The sequence below is a fragment of the Giraffa tippelskirchi genome, chromosome 11 (assembly GCF_054371585.1).
Source record: "Giraffa tippelskirchi isolate mGirTip1 chromosome 11, T2T-mGirTip1v1.2.pri, whole genome shotgun sequence".
NCBI classification, from domain to species: domain Eukaryota; kingdom Metazoa; phylum Chordata; class Mammalia; order Artiodactyla; family Giraffidae; genus Giraffa; species Giraffa tippelskirchi.
Genome location: NC_137285.1, coordinates 78,963,111 through 78,981,572, shown reverse-complemented (window position 1 = coordinate 78,981,572; position 18,462 = coordinate 78,963,111). Strand labels below are relative to the sequence as shown.

At 54.8% G+C, this 18,462-nt stretch overlaps 1 protein-coding gene and 1 long non-coding RNA gene across 2 annotated transcripts; one reads left to right on the top strand and one right to left on the bottom strand.

Moving 5' to 3' along the window:
- Window positions 1–1,658: 1,658 nt before the first annotated feature.
- LOC145527779 (uncharacterized) lies at window positions 1,659–16,644 on the bottom strand. Its single transcript, XR_014069861.1, has 3 exons — window positions 16,533–16,644; window positions 8,887–8,998; window positions 1,659–4,699 (listed from the first exon to the last, which is right to left on the bottom strand). It is a non-coding gene; the product is annotated as an uncharacterized LOC145527779 (long non-coding RNA).
- Window positions 5,101–6,769, top strand: LOC145526363 (uncharacterized). Its single transcript, XM_081541785.1, has 3 exons — window positions 5,101–5,235; window positions 5,635–5,947; window positions 6,265–6,769. The coding sequence occupies exons 1-3, from the start codon at window positions 5,101–5,103 to the stop codon at window positions 6,741–6,743; spliced, it is 927 nt and encodes a 308-aa protein (XP_081397911.1). The 3' UTR covers window positions 6,744–6,769.
- Window positions 16,645–18,462: the final 1,818 nt, after the last annotated feature.

Below are 18,462 nucleotides of genomic sequence, written 5' to 3'. Positions count from 1 at the left end.
GGAGCAGACCGGCTTCTCTTCCTCTGCCCCCACACCATTCACTCATGAAGGCAGCTCAGGTGTTCTCATGCCCTGCCTGCCTGCCTGCCTGGCTCATCCGTGAGCTGTGACCACCTCCAGGGCAGGACTCCACCTTCTCCTCTCTGTGTACCGTGAATCTGCACACAGTGGGATTTCAGAAGCTCAGGAGACTTGAGCCATCCCCACTCGAGCCAGAACCCTCCCCAGGAAGGAAAACAGCTGTGGAGTCATTTTGGCCCCAGCACTGGTTCCGAAAGCCTGGCGGCTCCTACAGCCTCTACGGTGTGAAGAGGGAGGTCCCTTTTGACAGAGCTTTCCGGCTGTCAGATCGAAGCTGTTGTTTCACTGTCAGCTGTGTCTCTTCCGTTGCAGCCAGGTGGGCCACGCTGCTCCAAAGGAGCTCACAAGCTGAGTTTCAAGGGAGGACAGGGATGGCTACAACGTGCTGCAAACTGAGTGAGGGTTCCCACAATCCTCAGCAAAGGTCTGTGGTGTGCAAGTGGGGAGTAGAGGGCCCCCAAGTTCCAAAGGAAGGGAGGTACTCGGGAGCTAAAGCCCTTGGCTGCTGTGGTAGCAGCTGCGGATGGCAGCTCGTCCACAGTGCACTTCGAATGAGGTCATATGAGCGGGACTCTGGAAACGGCTCCGAAATCGAGAGAAAGGGGTCAGGGTATGTGGGAATCCGGCGGGGGTGGGGGGTGGATGAAGGAAGGTGTCCTTCCTCTCTCCAGTGCAATTTGGTTTGGTGAGTCTCAAAGCTACCAGATGGCACTTCCCAAGTCAGGCCCCCGCAGGAATCAGGGTGGGCTGCGTGCCTCGGCCCCTGCCACAGGGACAAGCCACACCAGTGGCCTCCCTGAGCTCCAATGGCCGGATCTGGGGGTTCTGTCTGGGTGCACACCTCCTTGCTGTGGCCAAGTTCCCCCCTTCTCTGAGCACCAGCTTCATCCTCTCGAATGAGGACATCGATTGCTACCTTGGCACGTTACTCTCTTCATCCTCTGAAGACTCATTAGGCTTATCCTACAATTACTAGCTGGCCCAAAGAGATATCTCCTGAATCCAGATTAAGCTGGAGTCTCCCAGGCTCATCTGGCATGTCTTCCCTGAAGTCTGCCAAAACCCACACCCTTGCATATCCAGGGACTCCCCTTAGCCAGCTGGGCAGAAAACCCAGCATGCTTCAAACAAGCTGACAGACAAGAGGGAGAGGACTCACGGGCAGACGGCTTCCCTCAGGTCTCGGGTGGAGCTCTGGGACCACAGCAGCAACGGGCCATCCCAGCCCCTGGGCTCAGCAGCGCCCTCATTCTCAGGCCGGCGGCTCTGCCCTGAGGGGAGCAGGAAGGTCACCAACTGCCGCAGGCGGACCTCACGCCCCTCCCACTGCTGCAGCCTGACCTCCCCCGGCCCCAGCCCTGCCCCTACCCCAGCAGGACGACAGCTCGTCTTCCCCTGGCTTCCAACGTGAGGCCCGGCCCTGGGCCCCGATTGGGCACTGCCCCAGCCCGGAGCCAATCACAGTGGCCAGGGAGGTGGAACGCACCGATTGGCCAGGGCCAGGTCATGTGACCATACTCCCCAGGAAACTCAAATATTACCAACGTTCCCTAAGAAACCAATGAACAAAATTATCCAGTAAAGGCAAACCGTGCTTTTTAATGAGGCCAATGTCACAGAAAAAAAAAGAAAATGCTTCACAATGAACTGCTCAAGGAAGCTACTAAATAAACTTTCAGAAAAGTTGAGTAGTTTTTTTTTTTTTTAATAGGGTGACGGAGAGCTATCCCTTTCCCATCTATGTGAATTTAGGTTTAAACTAGATTTCCCTTGGCTATTATATAAGACAAAAAAACCCACATCACCCCCTTTCACTCCCCCCCACCCCCAAAAAGTGTTTTAATCTATTGAATTTTTGTGTCCTCAGTTGTGTCTGATTCATGGCAACCCACGAACTCTACACAGCCAGGCTCTTCTGTCCATGGAATTCAGGGCAATTTTTTCTGTCCCAGTAAATGCCCACCCTGGGTGATCCAAAGGCAAGGGCTCAGAGGCTCCTGAGAGACTAACTCCTTTCAGCTGAGCACAGAGCTGGCTCCTCACTGGGATGCCTGGGGCCTGGGGCTCCCAGAGGGGAGAGCAGCACTCGCCCCACCGTGCGGTCACTGCTGGAAGTGCAGGCTGCTCCTCACTCCCCCTTGACTGTGTCCCTGAGGGCAGAACAGTGTGAATCGAATCAAGGTGGAAATGCAAACTCCAATGCAACCAAACTTCCCACAAGGTCTCCAAAGCCACTCAGGAACAGGGAATTGGAAACTGCAGGGGATGACATGAATGGAGATGGAGACTTGACACCTTACACCGAGTTCACTTCCAGTTATCCCTAGACAAACTTTCCATGAAAACTTGTCACAAATCTAGAAGAACAACGAGCAGAAACCGGACACGTGCTTTGAGTCTTCACACACAAAACTAAAAGGCAGTCCACACACACACAAAAAAAAACCCAGAGAATACAGTGGACTTTGCAAAATCAAAGATATCTACTGTGGGAAAGACCTCATGACAAAAGCAAAAGACAGGTCATACATCGCGAGACGAATGAGTGGAAACACAAAGCTTATCAAGGATGTGTCTCCAAACAGACAAAGAACACCAACACAACAAGCCTGTGAAAACTAGGGAAAGGTCTGAAGGGACACCAGACTGAGGAAGACACACACAGAGTATCCCGGATGATGTCCAGCACTGAGGGCCTGAAGAAACAACAGTCTAGTTGCACCCCCTCAGGCCTGTGTGACCGTGGATGAGGCCTCTGTTTCCCGGTGGCTCTGAGACATGGACAGGGAGGAAGGGGAAGAGAAGTCACTTGCATTTCTAATACTCACAGCAAAGTCTTCCAATGAGAAGGGAATTATCACCCCCACTGACAATGCCATTCACTGAAGTGATACCCACGAGTCCATCTACCCCAGAAGGGAAGGATGGACCTGTTCTCACAAAACGGCGAGAGATGGAAGAAGGAAGATCAAGCCCACACCAATCACTGGAAAGAGAGGCTGTGCTCAGGGCTGGAAAGAATTCCTATTGGGAAAATGATGTCACAGCCCCACAAGGCAATCCACAGCTTCGATGCTATTCCTCCCAAAATGCCAATGCATTTTCGCACCGAACAAAGAATTGCAAAAGGGGTACGGAAACAGAAAAGAGCCTAAATTGTCAACACAATCCGACGAAAAAGCCCCGATACGGACATCCAAGGTTGTGTGAAAGGCAATTAGACGACCAAACTAGGATCCTCAGGAGAGTATCGGAGAAGGCAATGGCGACCCACTCCAGTACTCTTGCCTGGAAAATGTCCTGGACGGAGGAGCCTGGTAGGCTGCAGGCCATGGGGTCACGCAGAGTCAGACACGACTGAAGTGACTTAGCCGCAGCAGCAGCAGCAGGGCAGTATGCTATTGGGAATACAACAACACACACAGATCCGGATCGATGGAATAAAGTTGAGGGTCCAGAAACAAACCCCAGCATCCATGGTCAACTCATCTCTGACACAGAAGGGGAGAATATCCAAATGGGAACAAGAAAGCCTCTTCAATCAATGTCCATGGGAAAACCAGACAGCTACATCTGAAGAACGCTATTGGTTTTGATCTCATACCACCTCAATATAGGGGGAAAACCTCACCCTAAAGACTGATGTCATGAGATAGCTAGAAAGAAGCGTAGGTCAAAGGCTCCTTAACATCAGAGTCTCCTTGCCATTTGCTGGGCGGAGGTCGAAATGGGTCTCTTCAAGTAAGGGAAAGAGGTAAACGAAGTACACCAATGGGTTTCCATCCAATGGAACCTCTTCACAACAGAGAAGCTAAGCATTCACAAATGCGAAAGATAGGAAACGGAACATGAGAGACTCCTTGCAAGTGGTGTATCTGAGAAGGGGTTCATATGGAAAGAGACGAAGAATGCACAGCACTCAGATTCCAAGAAACACTACCACCACCCTTGACCCTTCCCCCATGACCAACTCCGACCTAAAGCCTTTCTCTCCCTCTAACCTATCCCTAAAACATAACCCTCATCTAATCATATCCATGTGCATCCCTAGCATCCATCCATCCACACACGAGAGAGAAAGAGGAAGACACAGGCGGAACTGAGAAAGGAAAAGAGAGGGACACAGCCAGAGAGAGACACGGAACCAAAGAGAGGAAAGGAGTCGATGGTCCAGACTTTTCCTCAATCTGTCTCGAAGGTAGAAGCAATGACAGCGCCCATCCACCCCAGAAGGGGGAAAAGGACGGAAGGTTTGGAGAGGAAAAGACAAGAACGCAGGGAGCCATTAGAAGCTCAGCCACCCGCAGAAGCCGAGCTGGGACACTTGAACAGAATCTCAATGGAAACAGAGGACCAGAAAGTTGGCTACTCTTTTCTATAAGAGAGGGAGACCTTCGAGTCTTCCTTTCGGTCCTCCAACTTGGATGCGGGGTCTCAAAACAGTCAGGAGGGGGAGTGCCTTTTCCTGGGTACCACGGCGCATCCAGGCCTCGTTCTGCCCCATTCTGTGCTGTGTCAGCCCTGGATGGAATCTTTCTTTCTGAAGTCTCAGCGCACAAGCTCCACGTGATATCGGCCCCAGGTGGAAAGGCATGGAGCTGCTCGTAGGCCGACAGACCTAGGAAGCAGATGGGAGAATGACCACCACTCTGCAGATGGAGAGACTGGGGAAACCCTGAGGGGCATATGCTTGTCCAGGGCCACACCACTTATGAGAAGAAGGAGCCTGGTCTGAGAGCAGCGGGGTCCTCGGAGCTAAAGGCCCTGGCTGCACCCAGGCCTCCCCAGGGCTGTGGGCTGGGCTGTGTGGGTGTCACTGTGCCTGCGCATGGCCTAAGGGGGGTGGTCGAGCAGTCAGAAACCCAGAGATTCCCTTGGGAAGTTTTGGGGAAGGGACCTCAGCACGAACCCCAGGAGATGATGTCACCTGCCGGCAACAGAACCCAACAGAACCCGCAACCCGGCTATCCAGGCCTCCAGAGCGGAGAGGAGCCCCCAGCCAGATCACTTGCTGCCAAGATGTTCTGCTGTTTGCCCCTGCCCAGAGGCTGGGGCCTCAGGAGTGCTCACAGGCAGTGTGCGCGGGCACCCTGTCGACGTTGGCTCAGGGCACCCCCGAGAGGCCTCTGGCCCTTTGCCCGGAGAAACAGAAAGGTAACACGGGGAGCCCCAGGCCGGGCCAGGCCACCTCTCCCATGCCACCCGGAAACACCGGGTCCTTTGCCTGTGTGTGTGGATGCGGGTTTCTCGGGGTGTGTCTCCCTCAAGGAAGCCCAGGCGGATGTGGGGTCAGAAGCCTGCGGACAAGTTGTGTCCACACCCCAGGGGAGAGCAGGCTGGGCGGGATGGGGAGAGTGCGGGCAGCGGCGGCCGCCCAGGCTGACCTCACACCCTCAGGTGGGTCTCTTTCCTCCCGGGTGGGGATCTGAGCAGACACACGTCTCTGACCCTTCTGGGAAGAGAAGTTCGAGCAGGCAGAAGCAGCGGCTCCACTGCCCAGGCCCAGCTCGGAAAACTCCCAGCACGGCTGGCTGACGGTCACTGTCGTTGCAGAGCTTCCCACGTGATGAGGCCGAGGACGGGGACACCCCATCCACCTCCCGGAGGGAGGGGTCGGAGCACCACCCCCCCGCCCGTGAGGCCCAGTGCAGGCTCCAGGTGAGCGTGCCCACGGAGGCATCAGCCCCACCGGGGGAGAAGCGGAGGCGGGGAAGACCTGCTGCCGAGACACCGCCCAGGATACACCCGGCGGCCCAGTCTGAGGCTGCCACGGAGCTCAGCACACCCGGCTCCGACCCAGAGTCCCGAGAACCCCGGCCTCTGAGGCAGCAGGAGGACCTGGAGCCCAGCACGCCAGAGCACAGAGGTGAGGACGCTGGGGCTGGTGCACGGGAGTGTGTGGGGAGGGGGTGCTGAGCTACACAGGGACGAGACCCGAAAGCTGCTGCTGGGCCTGCAGCAAGCGCTGGCCTCACCCCCCCCCCAACCGGCCCCCCATCTTGCACACTTCAGTCCCAAAAGACATCCGACGCTGGGTATTCTTTGGGAACCTCTTGGAAGCTTTCTGTCCCGGGATACGCACATGCCAAGGCTGGCCTGTGGGCAAACTTTGCTTCTCCCCCAGCTCTAGCACTGGCCTCCAACTGGAACCAGGCTCCACTTCCCAGACCTGTCCCTACACAGGTGGTGGCTCCAGGTGCAGGACCCAGGGATCCACCGAGGGCAGATGGAGAACCGAGACTTGCCCTCGCAGAGACACCAGGCCAGCTGGGTACTGGCCAGCACACCGGGCAGATCGGATCTCCGTGCCTGCAGGACCCCCAGTCCCAGGCACTGATGTCCCACCCCCTCAGCGAGAACCTCCACCTCCACGTGCACCTGTACCTGCTCGGGCTCTGGCAGGAGAACCCGAGGCAGAGGAGGAGTCACCGCCTCGTCAGGGAGAGCCTGCCCTGGCTCCCGCGCAACACCCAGATGCCCACGATGACTCACCCACCCCTGCAGGGAGAACGAGCCCCCGCTCTGGACAGAGACCCAGAGCCCTTGCCGGAAACACCACATCCAGGGGAGCGGTCGGCTCTGCAGCCTCCATCCCTGTCTGCTCACCGTGGACGCCGGCAACTCGGTCTGCCCCCAGGGGACATGGAGTTCCTTTCCCCTGAACTGCTTTGCATTTGGTTTGTTTCCACCTTTCTGGTGATGTTTTCTTTTTTGTATGGTTTCCTGGATTTTTGTTGGTTAAGTTGGGATTAGGAAACCTTTTCATCATTGTTGCAATTTGGGAACACTGTTGTGTAACTCTGGTGATACTGTGTTACCATCACCACTTTGTAGTTTCAGACCCCTTTGATCTTTATGCCCCACCCCCTCCCCCAACAAAGCCTGGATTCAAGGCAAGCACGCCCTGTTCATCCCTTCCCCCGATCCTGAACACAATTTCATCTTTTCTTTGTGCATTCCTTCCTATATTCTTGGTGTCCCCAATCAATGACTCTCAGTGAAATGACTGAAGGAGTGTTTTTCGGACTCTCCACCTACTGTAAGACTCCATTGGAGAGTTCGCATTTTTCTGTCATTTGAACTAGCCGTTGATATCTGAAAGGACGTACAGCGTCCTTTCAAGATACCATGTGCCAAACGAAGCCCTTTTGGCAACTGCCATCATTATCTCCAGGCAGGCATTGCTGCTTGAAGGGTGACATCTCAGCCAGAAGGCAGAGGCTGAGCTCGTCTTGTTGCACCAGCTCCCAAAAGAAGCCAAGAAAGGCAGCTGGAACAACAAACCACCCCAACGCCCAGGAAAGCGTTCTTCATGACAGAAGGCTAGAAAATGACCCCACATCCTTGTGGCCCAGAACCCCTCTAGAAAATCACTGTTCCATAAAAAAGAGAAACACATGGGAAGTTCCAAGGAGAGGCAATGCCCATGGCCAGTGTACTCGAGAGACGGCCTGACCGCTCCGGGCAAGACACGCACCGACGGAACCCCTTGGGAAACAGCAGTGATAGTCCTCACTGTCGTAAGGGTTTCCTCTGGGGACAACCTGCCCTGGGTACCACACGAGGGAGCAGACCGGCTTCTCTTCCTCTGCCCCCACACCATTCACTCATGAAGGCAGCTCAGGTGTTCTCATGCCCTGCCTGCCTGCCTGCCTGGCTCATCCGTGAGCTGTGACCACCTCCAGGGCAGGACTCCACCTTCTCCTCTCTGTGTACCGTGAATCTGCACACAGTGGGATTTCAGAAGCTCAGGAGACTTGAGCCATCCCCACTCGAGCCAGAACCCTCCCCAGGAAGGAAAACAGCTGTGGAGTCATTTTGGCCCCAGCACTGGTTCCGAAAGCCTGGCGGCTCCTACAGCCTCTACGGTGTGAAGAGGGAGGTCCCTTTTGACAGAGCTTTCCGGCTGTCAGATCGAAGCTGTTGTTTCACTGTCAGCTGTGTCTCTTCCGTTGCAGCCAGGTGGGCCACGCTGCTCCAAAGGAGCTCACAAGCTGAGTTTCAAGGGAGGACAGGGATGGCTACAACGTGCTGCAAACTGAGTGAGGGTTCCCACAATCCTCAGCAAAGGTCTGTGGTGTGCAAGTGGGGAGTAGAGGGCCCCCAAGTTCCAAAGGAAGGGAGGTACTCGGGAGCTAAAGCCCTTGGCTGCTGTGGTAGCAGCTGCGGATGGCAGCTCGTCCACAGTGCACTTCGAATGAGGTCATATGAGCGGGACTCTGGAAACGGCTCCGAAATCGAGAGAAAGGGGTCAGGGTATGTGGGAATCCGGCGGGGGTGGGGGGTGGATGAAGGAAGGTGTCCTTCCTCTCTCCAGTGCAATTTGGTTTGGTGAGTCTCAAAGCTACCAGATGGCACTTCCCAAGTCAGGCCCCCGCAGGAATCAGGGTGGGCTGCGTGCCTCGGCCCCTGCCACAGGGACAAGCCACACCAGTGGCCTCCCTGAGCTCCAATGGCCGGATCTGGGGGTTCTGTCTGGGTGCACACCTCCTTGCTGTGGCCAAGTTCCCCCCTTCTCTGAGCACCAGCTTCATCCTCTCGAATGAGGACATCGATTGCTACCTTGGCACGTTACTCTCTTCATCCTCTGAAGACTCATTAGGCTTATCCTACAATTACTAGCTGGCCCAAAGAGATATCTCCTGAATCCAGATTAAGCTGGAGTCTCCCAGGCTCATCTGGCATGTCTTCCCTGAAGTCTGCCAAAACCCACACCCTTGCATATCCAGGGACTCCCCTTAGCCAGCTGGGCAGAAAACCCAGCATGCTTCAAACAAGCTGACAGACAAGCGGGAGAGGACTCACGGGCAGACGGCTTCCCTCAGGTCTCGGGTGGAGCTCTGGGACCACAGCAGCAACGGGCCATCCCAGCCCCTGGGCTCAGCAGCGCCCTCATTCTCAGGCCGGCGGCTCTGCCCTGAGGGGAGCAGGAAGGTCACCAACTGCCGCAGGCGGACCTCACGCCCCTCCCACTGCTGCAGCCTGACCTCCCCCGGCCCCAGCCCTGCCCCTACCCCAGCAGGACGACAGCTCGTCTTCCCCTGGCTTCCAACGTGAGGCCCGGCCCTGGGCCCCGATTGGGCACTGCCCCAGCCCGGAGCCAATCACAGTGGCCAGGGAGGTGGAACGCACCGATTGGCCAGGGCCAGGTCATGTGACCATACTCCCCAGGAAACTCAAATATTACCAACGTTCCCTAAGAAACCAATGAACAAAATTATCCAGTAAAGGCAAACCGTGCTTTTTAATGAGGCCAATGTCACAGAAAAAAAAAGAAAATGCTTCACAATGAACTGCTCAAGGAAGCTACTAAATAAACTTTCAGAAAAGTTGAGTAGTTTTTTTTTTTTTTTAATAGGGTGACGGAGAGCTATCCCTTTCCCATCTATGTGAATTTAGGTTTAAACTAGATTTCCCTTGGCTATTATATAAGACAAAAAACCCCACATCACCCCCTTTCACTCCCCCCCACCCCCAAAAAGTGTTTTAATCTATTGAATTTTTGTGTCCTCAGTTGTGTCTGATTCATGGCAACCCACGAACTCTACACAGCCAGGCTCTTCTGTCCATGGAATTCAGGGCAATTTTTTCTGTCCCAGTAAATGCCCACCCTGGGTGATCCAAAGGCAAGGGCTCAGAGGCTCCTGAGAGACTAACTCCTTTCAGCTGAGCACAGAGCTGGCTCCTCACTGGGATGCCTGGGGCCTGGGGCTCCCAGAGGGGAGAGCAGCACTCGCCCCACCGTGCGGTCACTGCTGGAAGTGCAGGCTGCTCCTCACTCCCCCTTGACTGTGTCCCTGAGGGCAGAACAGAGTGAATCGAATCAAGGTGGAAATGCAAACTCCAATGCAACCAAACTTCCCACAAGGTCTCCAAAGCCACTCAGGAACAGGGAATTGGAAACTGCAGGGGATGACATGAATGGAGATGGAGACTTGACACCTTACACCGAGTTCACTTCCAGTTATCCCTAGACAAACTTTCCATGAAAACTTGTCACAAATCTAGAAGAACAACGAGCAGAAACCGGACACGTGCTTTGAGTCTTCACACACAAAACTAAAAGGCAGTCCACACACACACAAAAAAAAACCCAGAGAATACAGTGGACTTTGCAAAATCAAAGATATCTACTGTGGGAAAGACCTCATGACAAAAGCAAAAGACAGGTCATACATCGCGAGACGAATGAGTGGAAACACAAAGCTTATCAAGGATGTGTCTCCAAACAGACAAAGAACACCAACACAACAAGCCTGTGAAAACTAGGGAAAGGTCTGAAGGGACACCAGACTGAGGAAGACACACACAGAGTATCCCGGATGATGTCCAGCACTGAGGGCCTGAAGAAACAACAGTCTAGTTGCACCCACTCAGGCCTGTGTGACCGTGGATGAGGCCTCTGTTTCCCGGTGGCTCTGAGAGATGGACAGGGAGGAAGGGGAAGAGAAGTCACTTGCATTTCTAATACTCACAGCAAAGTCTTCCAATGAGAAGGGAATTATCACCCCCACTGACAATGCCATTCACTGAAGTGATACCCACGAGTCCATCTACCCCAGAAGGGAAGGATGGACCTGTTCTCACAAAACGGCGAGAGATGGAAGAAGGAAGATCAAGCCCACACCAATCACTGGAAAGAGAGGCTGTGCTCAGGGCTGGAAAGAATTCCTATTGGGAAAATGATGTCACAGCCCCACAAGGCAATCCACAGCTTCGATGCTATTCCTCCCAAAATGCCAATGCATTTTCGCACCGAACAAAGAATTGCAAAAGGGGTACGGAAACAGAAAAGAGCCTAAATTGTCAACACAATCTGACGAAAAAGCCCCGATACGGACATCCAAGGTTGTGTGAAAGGCAATTAGACGACCAAACTAGGATCCTCAGGAGAGTATCGGAGAAGGCAATGGCGACCCACTCCAGTACTCTTGCCTGGAAAATGTCCTGGACGGAGGAGCCTGGTAGGCTGCAGGCCATGGGGTCACGCAGAGTCAGACACGACTGAAGTGACTTAGCCGCAGCAGCAGCAGCAGGGCAGTATGCTATTGGGAATACAACAACACACACAGATCCGGATCGATGGAATAAAGTTGAGGGTCCAGAAACAAACCCCAGCATCCATGGTCAACTCATCTCTGACACAGAAGGGGAGAATATCCAAATGGGAACAAGAAAGCCTCTTCAATCAATGTCCATGGGAAAACCAGACAGCTACATCTGAAGAACGCTATTGGTTTTGATCTCATACCACCTCAATATAGGGGGAAAACCTCACCCTAAAGACTGATGTCATGAGATAGCTAGAAAGAAGCGTAGGTCAAAGGCTCCTTAACATCAGAGTCTCCTTGCCATTTGCTGGGCGGAGGTCGAAATGGGTCTCTTCAAGTAAGGGAAAGAGGTAAACGAAGTACACCAATGGGTTTCCATCCAATGGAACCTCTTCACAACAGAGAAGCTAAGCATTCACAAATGCGAAAGATAGGAAACGGAACATGAGAGACTCCTTGCAAGTGGTGTATCTGAGAAGGGGTTCATATGGAAAGAGACGAAGAATGCACAGCACTCAGATTCCAAGAAACACCACCACCACCCTTGACCCTTCCCCCATGACCAACTCCGACCTAAAGCCTTTCTCTCCCTCTAACCTATCCCTAAAACATAACCCTCATCTAATCATATCCATGTGCATCCCTAGCATCCATCCATCCACACACGAGAGAGAAAGAGGAAGACACAGGCGGAATTGAGAAAGGAAAAGAGAGGGACACAGCCAGAGAGAGACACGGAACCAAAGAGAGGAAAGGAGTCGATGGTCCAGACTTTTCCTCAATCTGTCTCGAAGGTAGAAGCAATGACAGCGCCCATCCACCCCAGAAGGGGGAAAAGGACGGAAGGTTTGGAGAGGAAAAGACAAGAACGCAGGGAGCCATTAGAAGCTCAGCCACCCGCAGAAGCCGAGCTGGGACACTTGAACAGAATCTCAATGGAAACAGAGGACCAGAAAGTTGGCTACTCTTTTCTATAAGAGAGGGAGACCTTCGAGTCTTCCTTTCGGTCCTCCAACTTGGATGCGGGGTCTCAAAACAGTCAGGAGGGGGAGTGCCTTTTCCTGGGTACCACGGCGCATCCAGGCCTCGTTCTGCCCCATTCTGTGCTGTGTCAGCCCTGGATGGAATCTTTCTTTCTGAAGTCTCAGCGCACAAGCTCCACGTGATATCGGCCCCAGGTGGAAAGGCATGGAGCTGCTCGTAGGCCGACAGACCTAGGAAGCAGATGGGAGAATGACCACCACTCTGCAGATGGAGAGACTGGGGAAACCCTGAGGGGCATATGCTTGTCCAGGGCCACACCACTTATGAGAAGAAGGAGCCTGGTCTGAGAGCAGCGGGGTCCTCGGAGCTAAAGGCCCTGGCTGCACCCAGGCCTCCCCAGGGCTGTGGGCTGGGCTGTGTGGGTGTCACTGTGCCTGCGCATGGCCTAAGGGGGGTGGTCGAGCAGTCAGAAACCCAGAGATTCCCTTGGGAAGTTTTGGGGAAGGGACCTCAGCACGAACCCCAGGAGATGATGTCACCTGCCGGCAACAGAACCCAACAGAACCCGCAACCCGGGTATCCAGGCCTCCAGAGCGGAGAGGAGCCCCCAGCCAGATCACTTGCTGCCAAGATGTTCTGCTGTTTGCCCCTGCCCAGAGGCTGGGGCCTCAGGAGTGCTCACAGGCAGTGTGCGCGGGCACCCTGTCGACGTTGGCTCAGGGCACCCCCGAGAGGCCTCTGGCCCTTTGCCCGGAGAAACAGAAAGGTAACACGGGGAGCCCCAGGCCGGGCCAGGCCACCTCTCCCATGCCACCCGGAAACACCGGGTCCTTTGCCTGTGTGTGTGGATGCGGGTTTCTCGGGGTGTGTCTCCCTCAAGGAAGCCCAGGCGGATGTGGGGTCAGAAGCCTGCGGACAAGTTGTGTCCACACCCCAGGGGAGAGCAGGCTGGGCGGGATGGGGAGAGTGCGGGCAGCGGCGGCCGCCCAGGCTGACCTCACACCCTCAGGTGGGTCTCTTTCCTCCCGGGTGGGGATCTGAGCAGACACACGTCTCTGACCCTTCTGGGAAGAGAAGTTCGAGCAGGCAGAAGCAGCGGCTCCACTGCCCAGGCCCAGCTCGGAAAACTCCCAGCACGGCTGGCTGACGGTCACTGTCGTTGCAGAGCTTCCCACGTGATGAGGCCGAGGACGGGGACACCCCATCCACCTCCCGGAGGGAGGGGTCGGAGCACCACCCCCCCGCCCGTGAGGCCCAGTGCAGGCTCCAGGTGAGCGTGCCCACGGAGGCATCAGCCCCACCGGGGGAGAAGCGGAGGCGGGGAAGACCTGCTGCCGAGACACCGCCCAGGATACACCCGGCGGCCCAGTCTGAGGCTGCCACGGAGCTCAGCACACCCGGCTCCGACCCAGAGTCCCGAGAACCCCGGCCTCTGAGGCAGCAGGAGGACCTGGAGCCCAGCACGCCAGAGCACAGAGGTGAGGACGCTGGGGCTGGTGCACGGGAGTGTGTGGGGAGGGGGTGCTGAGCTACACAGGGACGAGACCCGAAAGCTGCTGCTGGGCCTGCAGCAAGCGCTGGCCTCACCCCCCCCCAACCGGCCCCCCATCTTGCACACTTCAGTCCCAAAAGACATCCGACGCTGGGTATTCTTTGGGAACCTCTTGGAAGCTTTCTGTCCCGGGATACGCACATGCCAAGGCTGGCCTGTGGGCAAACTTTGCTTCTCCCCCAGCTCTAGCACTGGCCTCCAACTGGAACCAGGCTCCACTTCCCAGACCTGTCCCTACACAGGTGGTGGCTCCAGGTGCAGGACCCAGGGATCCACCGAGGGCAGATGGAGAACCGAGACTTGCCCTCGCTGAGACACCAGGCCAGCTGGGTACTGGCCAGCACACCGGGCAGATCGGATCTCCGTGCCTGCAGGACCCCCAGTCCCAGGCACTGATGTCCCACCCCCTCAGCGAGAACCTCCACCTCCACGTGCACCTGTACCTGCTCGGGCTCTGGCAGGAGAACCCGAGGCAGAGGAGGAGTCACCGCCTCGTCAGGGAGAGCCTGCCCTGGCTCCCGCGCAACACCCAGATGCCCACGATGACTCACCCACCCCTGCAGGGAGAACGAGCCCCCGCTCTGGACAGAGACCCAGAGCCCTTGCCGGAAACACCACATCCAGGGGAGCGGTCGGCTCTGCAGCCTCCATCCCTGTCTGCTCACCGTGGACGCCGGCAACTCGGTCTGCCCCCAGGGGACATGGAGTTCCTTTCCCCTGAACTGCTTTGCATTTGGTTTGTTTCCACCTTTCTGGTGATGTTTTCTTTTTTGTATGGTTTCCTGGATTTTTGTTGGTTAAGTTGGGATTAGGAAACCTTTTCATCATTGTTGCAATTTGGGAACACTGTTGTGTAACTCTGGTGATACTGTGTTACCATCACCACTTTGTAGTTTCAGACCCCTTTGATCTTTATGCCCCACCCCCTCCCCCAACAAAGCCTGGATTCAAGGCAAGCACGCCCTGTTCATCCCTTCCCCCGATCCTGAACACAATTTCATCTTTTCTTTGTGCATTCCTTCCTATATTCTTGGTGTCCCCAATCAATGACTCTCAGTGAAATGACTGAAGGAGTGTTTTTCGGACTCTCCACCTACTGTAAGACTCCATTGGAGAGTTCGCATTTTTCTGTCATTTGAACTAGCCGTTGATATCTGAAAGGACGTACAGCGTCCTTTCAAGATACCATGTGCCAAACGAAGCCCTTTTGGCAACTGCCATCATTATCTCCAGGCAGGCATTGCTGCTTGAAGGGTGACATCTCAGCCAGAAGGCAGAGGCTGAGCTCGTCTTGTTGCACCAGCTCCCAAAAGAAGCCAAGAAAGGCAGCTGGAACAACAAACCACCCCAACGCCCAGGAAAGCGTTCTTCATGACAGAAGGCTAGAAAATGACCCCACATCCTTGTGGCCCAGAACCCCTCTAGAAAATCACTGTTCCATAAAAAAGAGAAACACATGGGAAGTTCCAAGGAGAGGCAATGCCCATGGCCAGTGTACTCGAGAGACGGCCTGACCGCTCCGGGCAAGACACGCACCGACGGAACCCCTTGGGAAACAGCAGTGATAGTCCTCACCGTCGTAAGGGTTTCCTCTGGGGACAACCTGCCCTGGGTACCACACGAGGGAGCAGACCGGCTTCTCTTCCTCTGCCCCCACACCATTCACTCATGAAGGCAGCTCAGGTGTTCTCATGCCCTGCCTGCCTGCCTGCCTGGCTCATCCGTGAGCTGTGACCACCTCCAGGGCAGGACTCCACCTTCTCCTCTCTGTGTACCGTGAATCTGCACACAGTGGGATTTCAGAAGCTCAGGAGACTTGAGCCATCCCCACTCGAGCCAGAACCCTCCCCAGGAAGGAAAACAGCTGTGGAGTCATTTTGGCCCCAGCACTGGTTCCGAAAGCCTGGCGGCTCCTACAGCCTCTACGGTGTGAAGAGGGAGGTCCCTTTTGACAGAGCTTTCCGGCTGTCAGATCGAAGCTGTTGTTTCACTGTCAGCTGTGTCTCTTCCGTTGCAGCCAGGTGGGCCACGCTGCTCCAAAGGAGCTCACAAGCTGAGTTTCAAGGGAGGACAGGGATGGCTACAACGTGCTGCAAACTGAGTGAGGGTTCCCACAATCCTCAGCAAAGGTCTGTGGTGTGCAAGTGGGGAGTAGAGGGCCCCCAAGTTCCAAAGGAAGGGAGGTACTCGGGAGCTAAAGCCCTTGGCTGCTGTGGTAGCAGCTGCGGATGGCAGCTCGTCCACAGTGCACTTCGAATGAGGTCATATGAGCGGGACTCTGGAAACGGCTCCGAAATCGAGAGAAAGGGGTCAGGGTATGTGGGAATCCGGCGGGGGTGGGGGGTGGATGAAGGAAGGTGTCCTTCCTCTCTCCAGTGCAATTTGGTTTGGTGAGTCTCAAAGCTACCAGATGGCACTTCCCAAGTCAGGCCCCCGCAGGAATCAGGGTGGGCTGCGTGCCTCGGCCCCTGCCACAGGGACAAGCCACACCAGTGGCCTCCCTGAGCTCCAATGGCCGGATCTGGGGGTTCTGTCTGGGTGCACACCTCCTTGCTGTGGCCAAGTTCCCCCCTTCTCTGAGCACCAGCTTCATCCTCTCGAATGAGGACATCGATTGCTACCTTGGCACGTTACTCTCTTCATCCTCTGAAGACTCATTAGGCTTATCCTACAATTACTAGCTGGCCCAAAGAGATATCTCCTGAATCCAGATTAAGCTGGAGTCTCCCAGGCTCATCTGGCATGTCTTCCCTGAAGTCTGCCAAAACCCACACCCTTGCATATCCAGGGACTCCCCTTAGCCAGCTGGGCAGAAAACCCAGCATGCTTCAAACAAGCTGACAGACAAGCGGGAGAGGACTCACGGGCAGACGGCTTCCCTCAGGTCTCGGGTGGAGCTCTGGGACCACAGCAGCAACGGGCCATCCCAGCCCCTGGGCTCAGCAGCGCCCTCATTCTCAGGCCGGCGGCTCTGCCCTGAGGGGAGCAGGAAGGTCACCAACTGCCGCAGGCGGACCTCACGCCCCTCCCACTGCTGCAGCCTGACCTCCCCCGGCCCCAGCCCTGCCCCTACCCCAGCAGGACGACAGCTCGTCTTCCCCTGGCTTCCAACGTGAGGCCCGGCCCTGGGCCCCGATTGGGCACTGCCCCAGCCCGGAGCCAATCACAGTGGCCAGGGAGGTGGAACGCACCGATTGGCCAGGGCCAGGTCATGTGACCATACTCCCCAGGAAACTCAAATATTACCAACGTTCCCTAAGAAACCAATGAACAAAATTATCCAGTAAAGGCAAACCGTGCTTTTTAATGAGGCCAATGTCACAGAAAAAAAAAGAAAATGCTTCACAATGAACTGCTCAAGGAAGCTACTAAATAAACTTTCAGAAAAGTTGAGTAGTTTTTTTTTTTTTTTAATAGGGTGACGGAGAGCTATCCCTTTCCCATCTATGTGAATTTAGGTTTAAACTAGATTTCCCTTGGCTATTATATAAGACAAAAAAACCCACATCACCCCCTTTCACTCCCCCCCACCCCCAAAAAGTGTTTTAATCTATTGAATTTTTGTGTCCTCAGTTGTGTCTGATTCATGGCAACCCACGAACTCTACACAGCCAGGCTCTTCTGTCCATGGAATTCAGGGCAATTTTTTCTGTCCCAGTAAATGCCCACCCTGGGTGATCCAAAGGCAAGGGCTCAGAGGCTCCTGAGAGACTAACTCCTTTCAGCTGAGCACAGAGCTGGCTCCTCACTGGGATGCCTGGGGCCTGGGGCTCCCAGAGGGGAGAGCAGCACTCGCCCCACCGTGCGGTCACTGCTGGAAGTGCAGGCTGCTCCTCACTCCCCCTTGACTGTGTCCCTGAGGGCAGAACAGTGTGAATCGAATCAAGGTGGAAATGCAAACTCCAATGCAACCAAACTTCCCACAAGGTCTCCAAAGCCACTCAGGAACAGGGAATTGGAAACTGCAGGGGATGACATGAATGGAGATGGAGACTTGACACCTTACACCGAGTTCACTTCCAGTTATCCCTAGACAAACTTTCCATGAAAACTTGTCACAAATCTAGAAGAACAACGAGCAGAAACCGGACACGTGCTTTGAGTCTTCACACACAAAACTAAAAGGCAGTCCACACACACACAAAAAAAAACCCAGAGAATACAGTGGACTTTGCAAAATCAAAGATATCTACTGTGGGAAAGACCTCATGACAAAAGCAAAAGACAGGTCATACATCGCGAGACGAATGAGTGGAAACACAAAGCTTATCAAGGATGTGTCTCCAAACAGACAAAGAACACCAACACAACAAGCCTGTGAAAACTAGGGAAAGGTCTGAAGGGACACCAGACTGAGGAAGACACACACAGAGTATCCCGGATGATGTCCAGCACTGAGGGCCTGAAGAAACAACAGTCTAGTTGCACCCCCTCAGGCCTGTGTGACCGTGGATGAGGCCTCTGTTTCCCGGTGGCTCTGAGAGATGGACAGGGAGGAAGGGGAAGAGAAGTCACTTGCATTTCTAATACTCACAGCAAAGTCTTCCAATGAGAAGGGAATTATCACCCCCACTGACAATGCCATTCACTGAAGTGATACCCACGAGTCCATCTACCCCAGAAGGGAAGGATGGACCTGTTCTCACAAAACGGCGAGAGATGGAAGAAGGAAGATCAAGCCCACACCAATCACTGGAAAGAGAGGCTGTGCTCAGGGCTGGAAAGAATTCCTATTGGGAAAATGATGTCACAGCCCCACAAGGCAATCCACAGCTTCGATGCTATTCCTCCCAA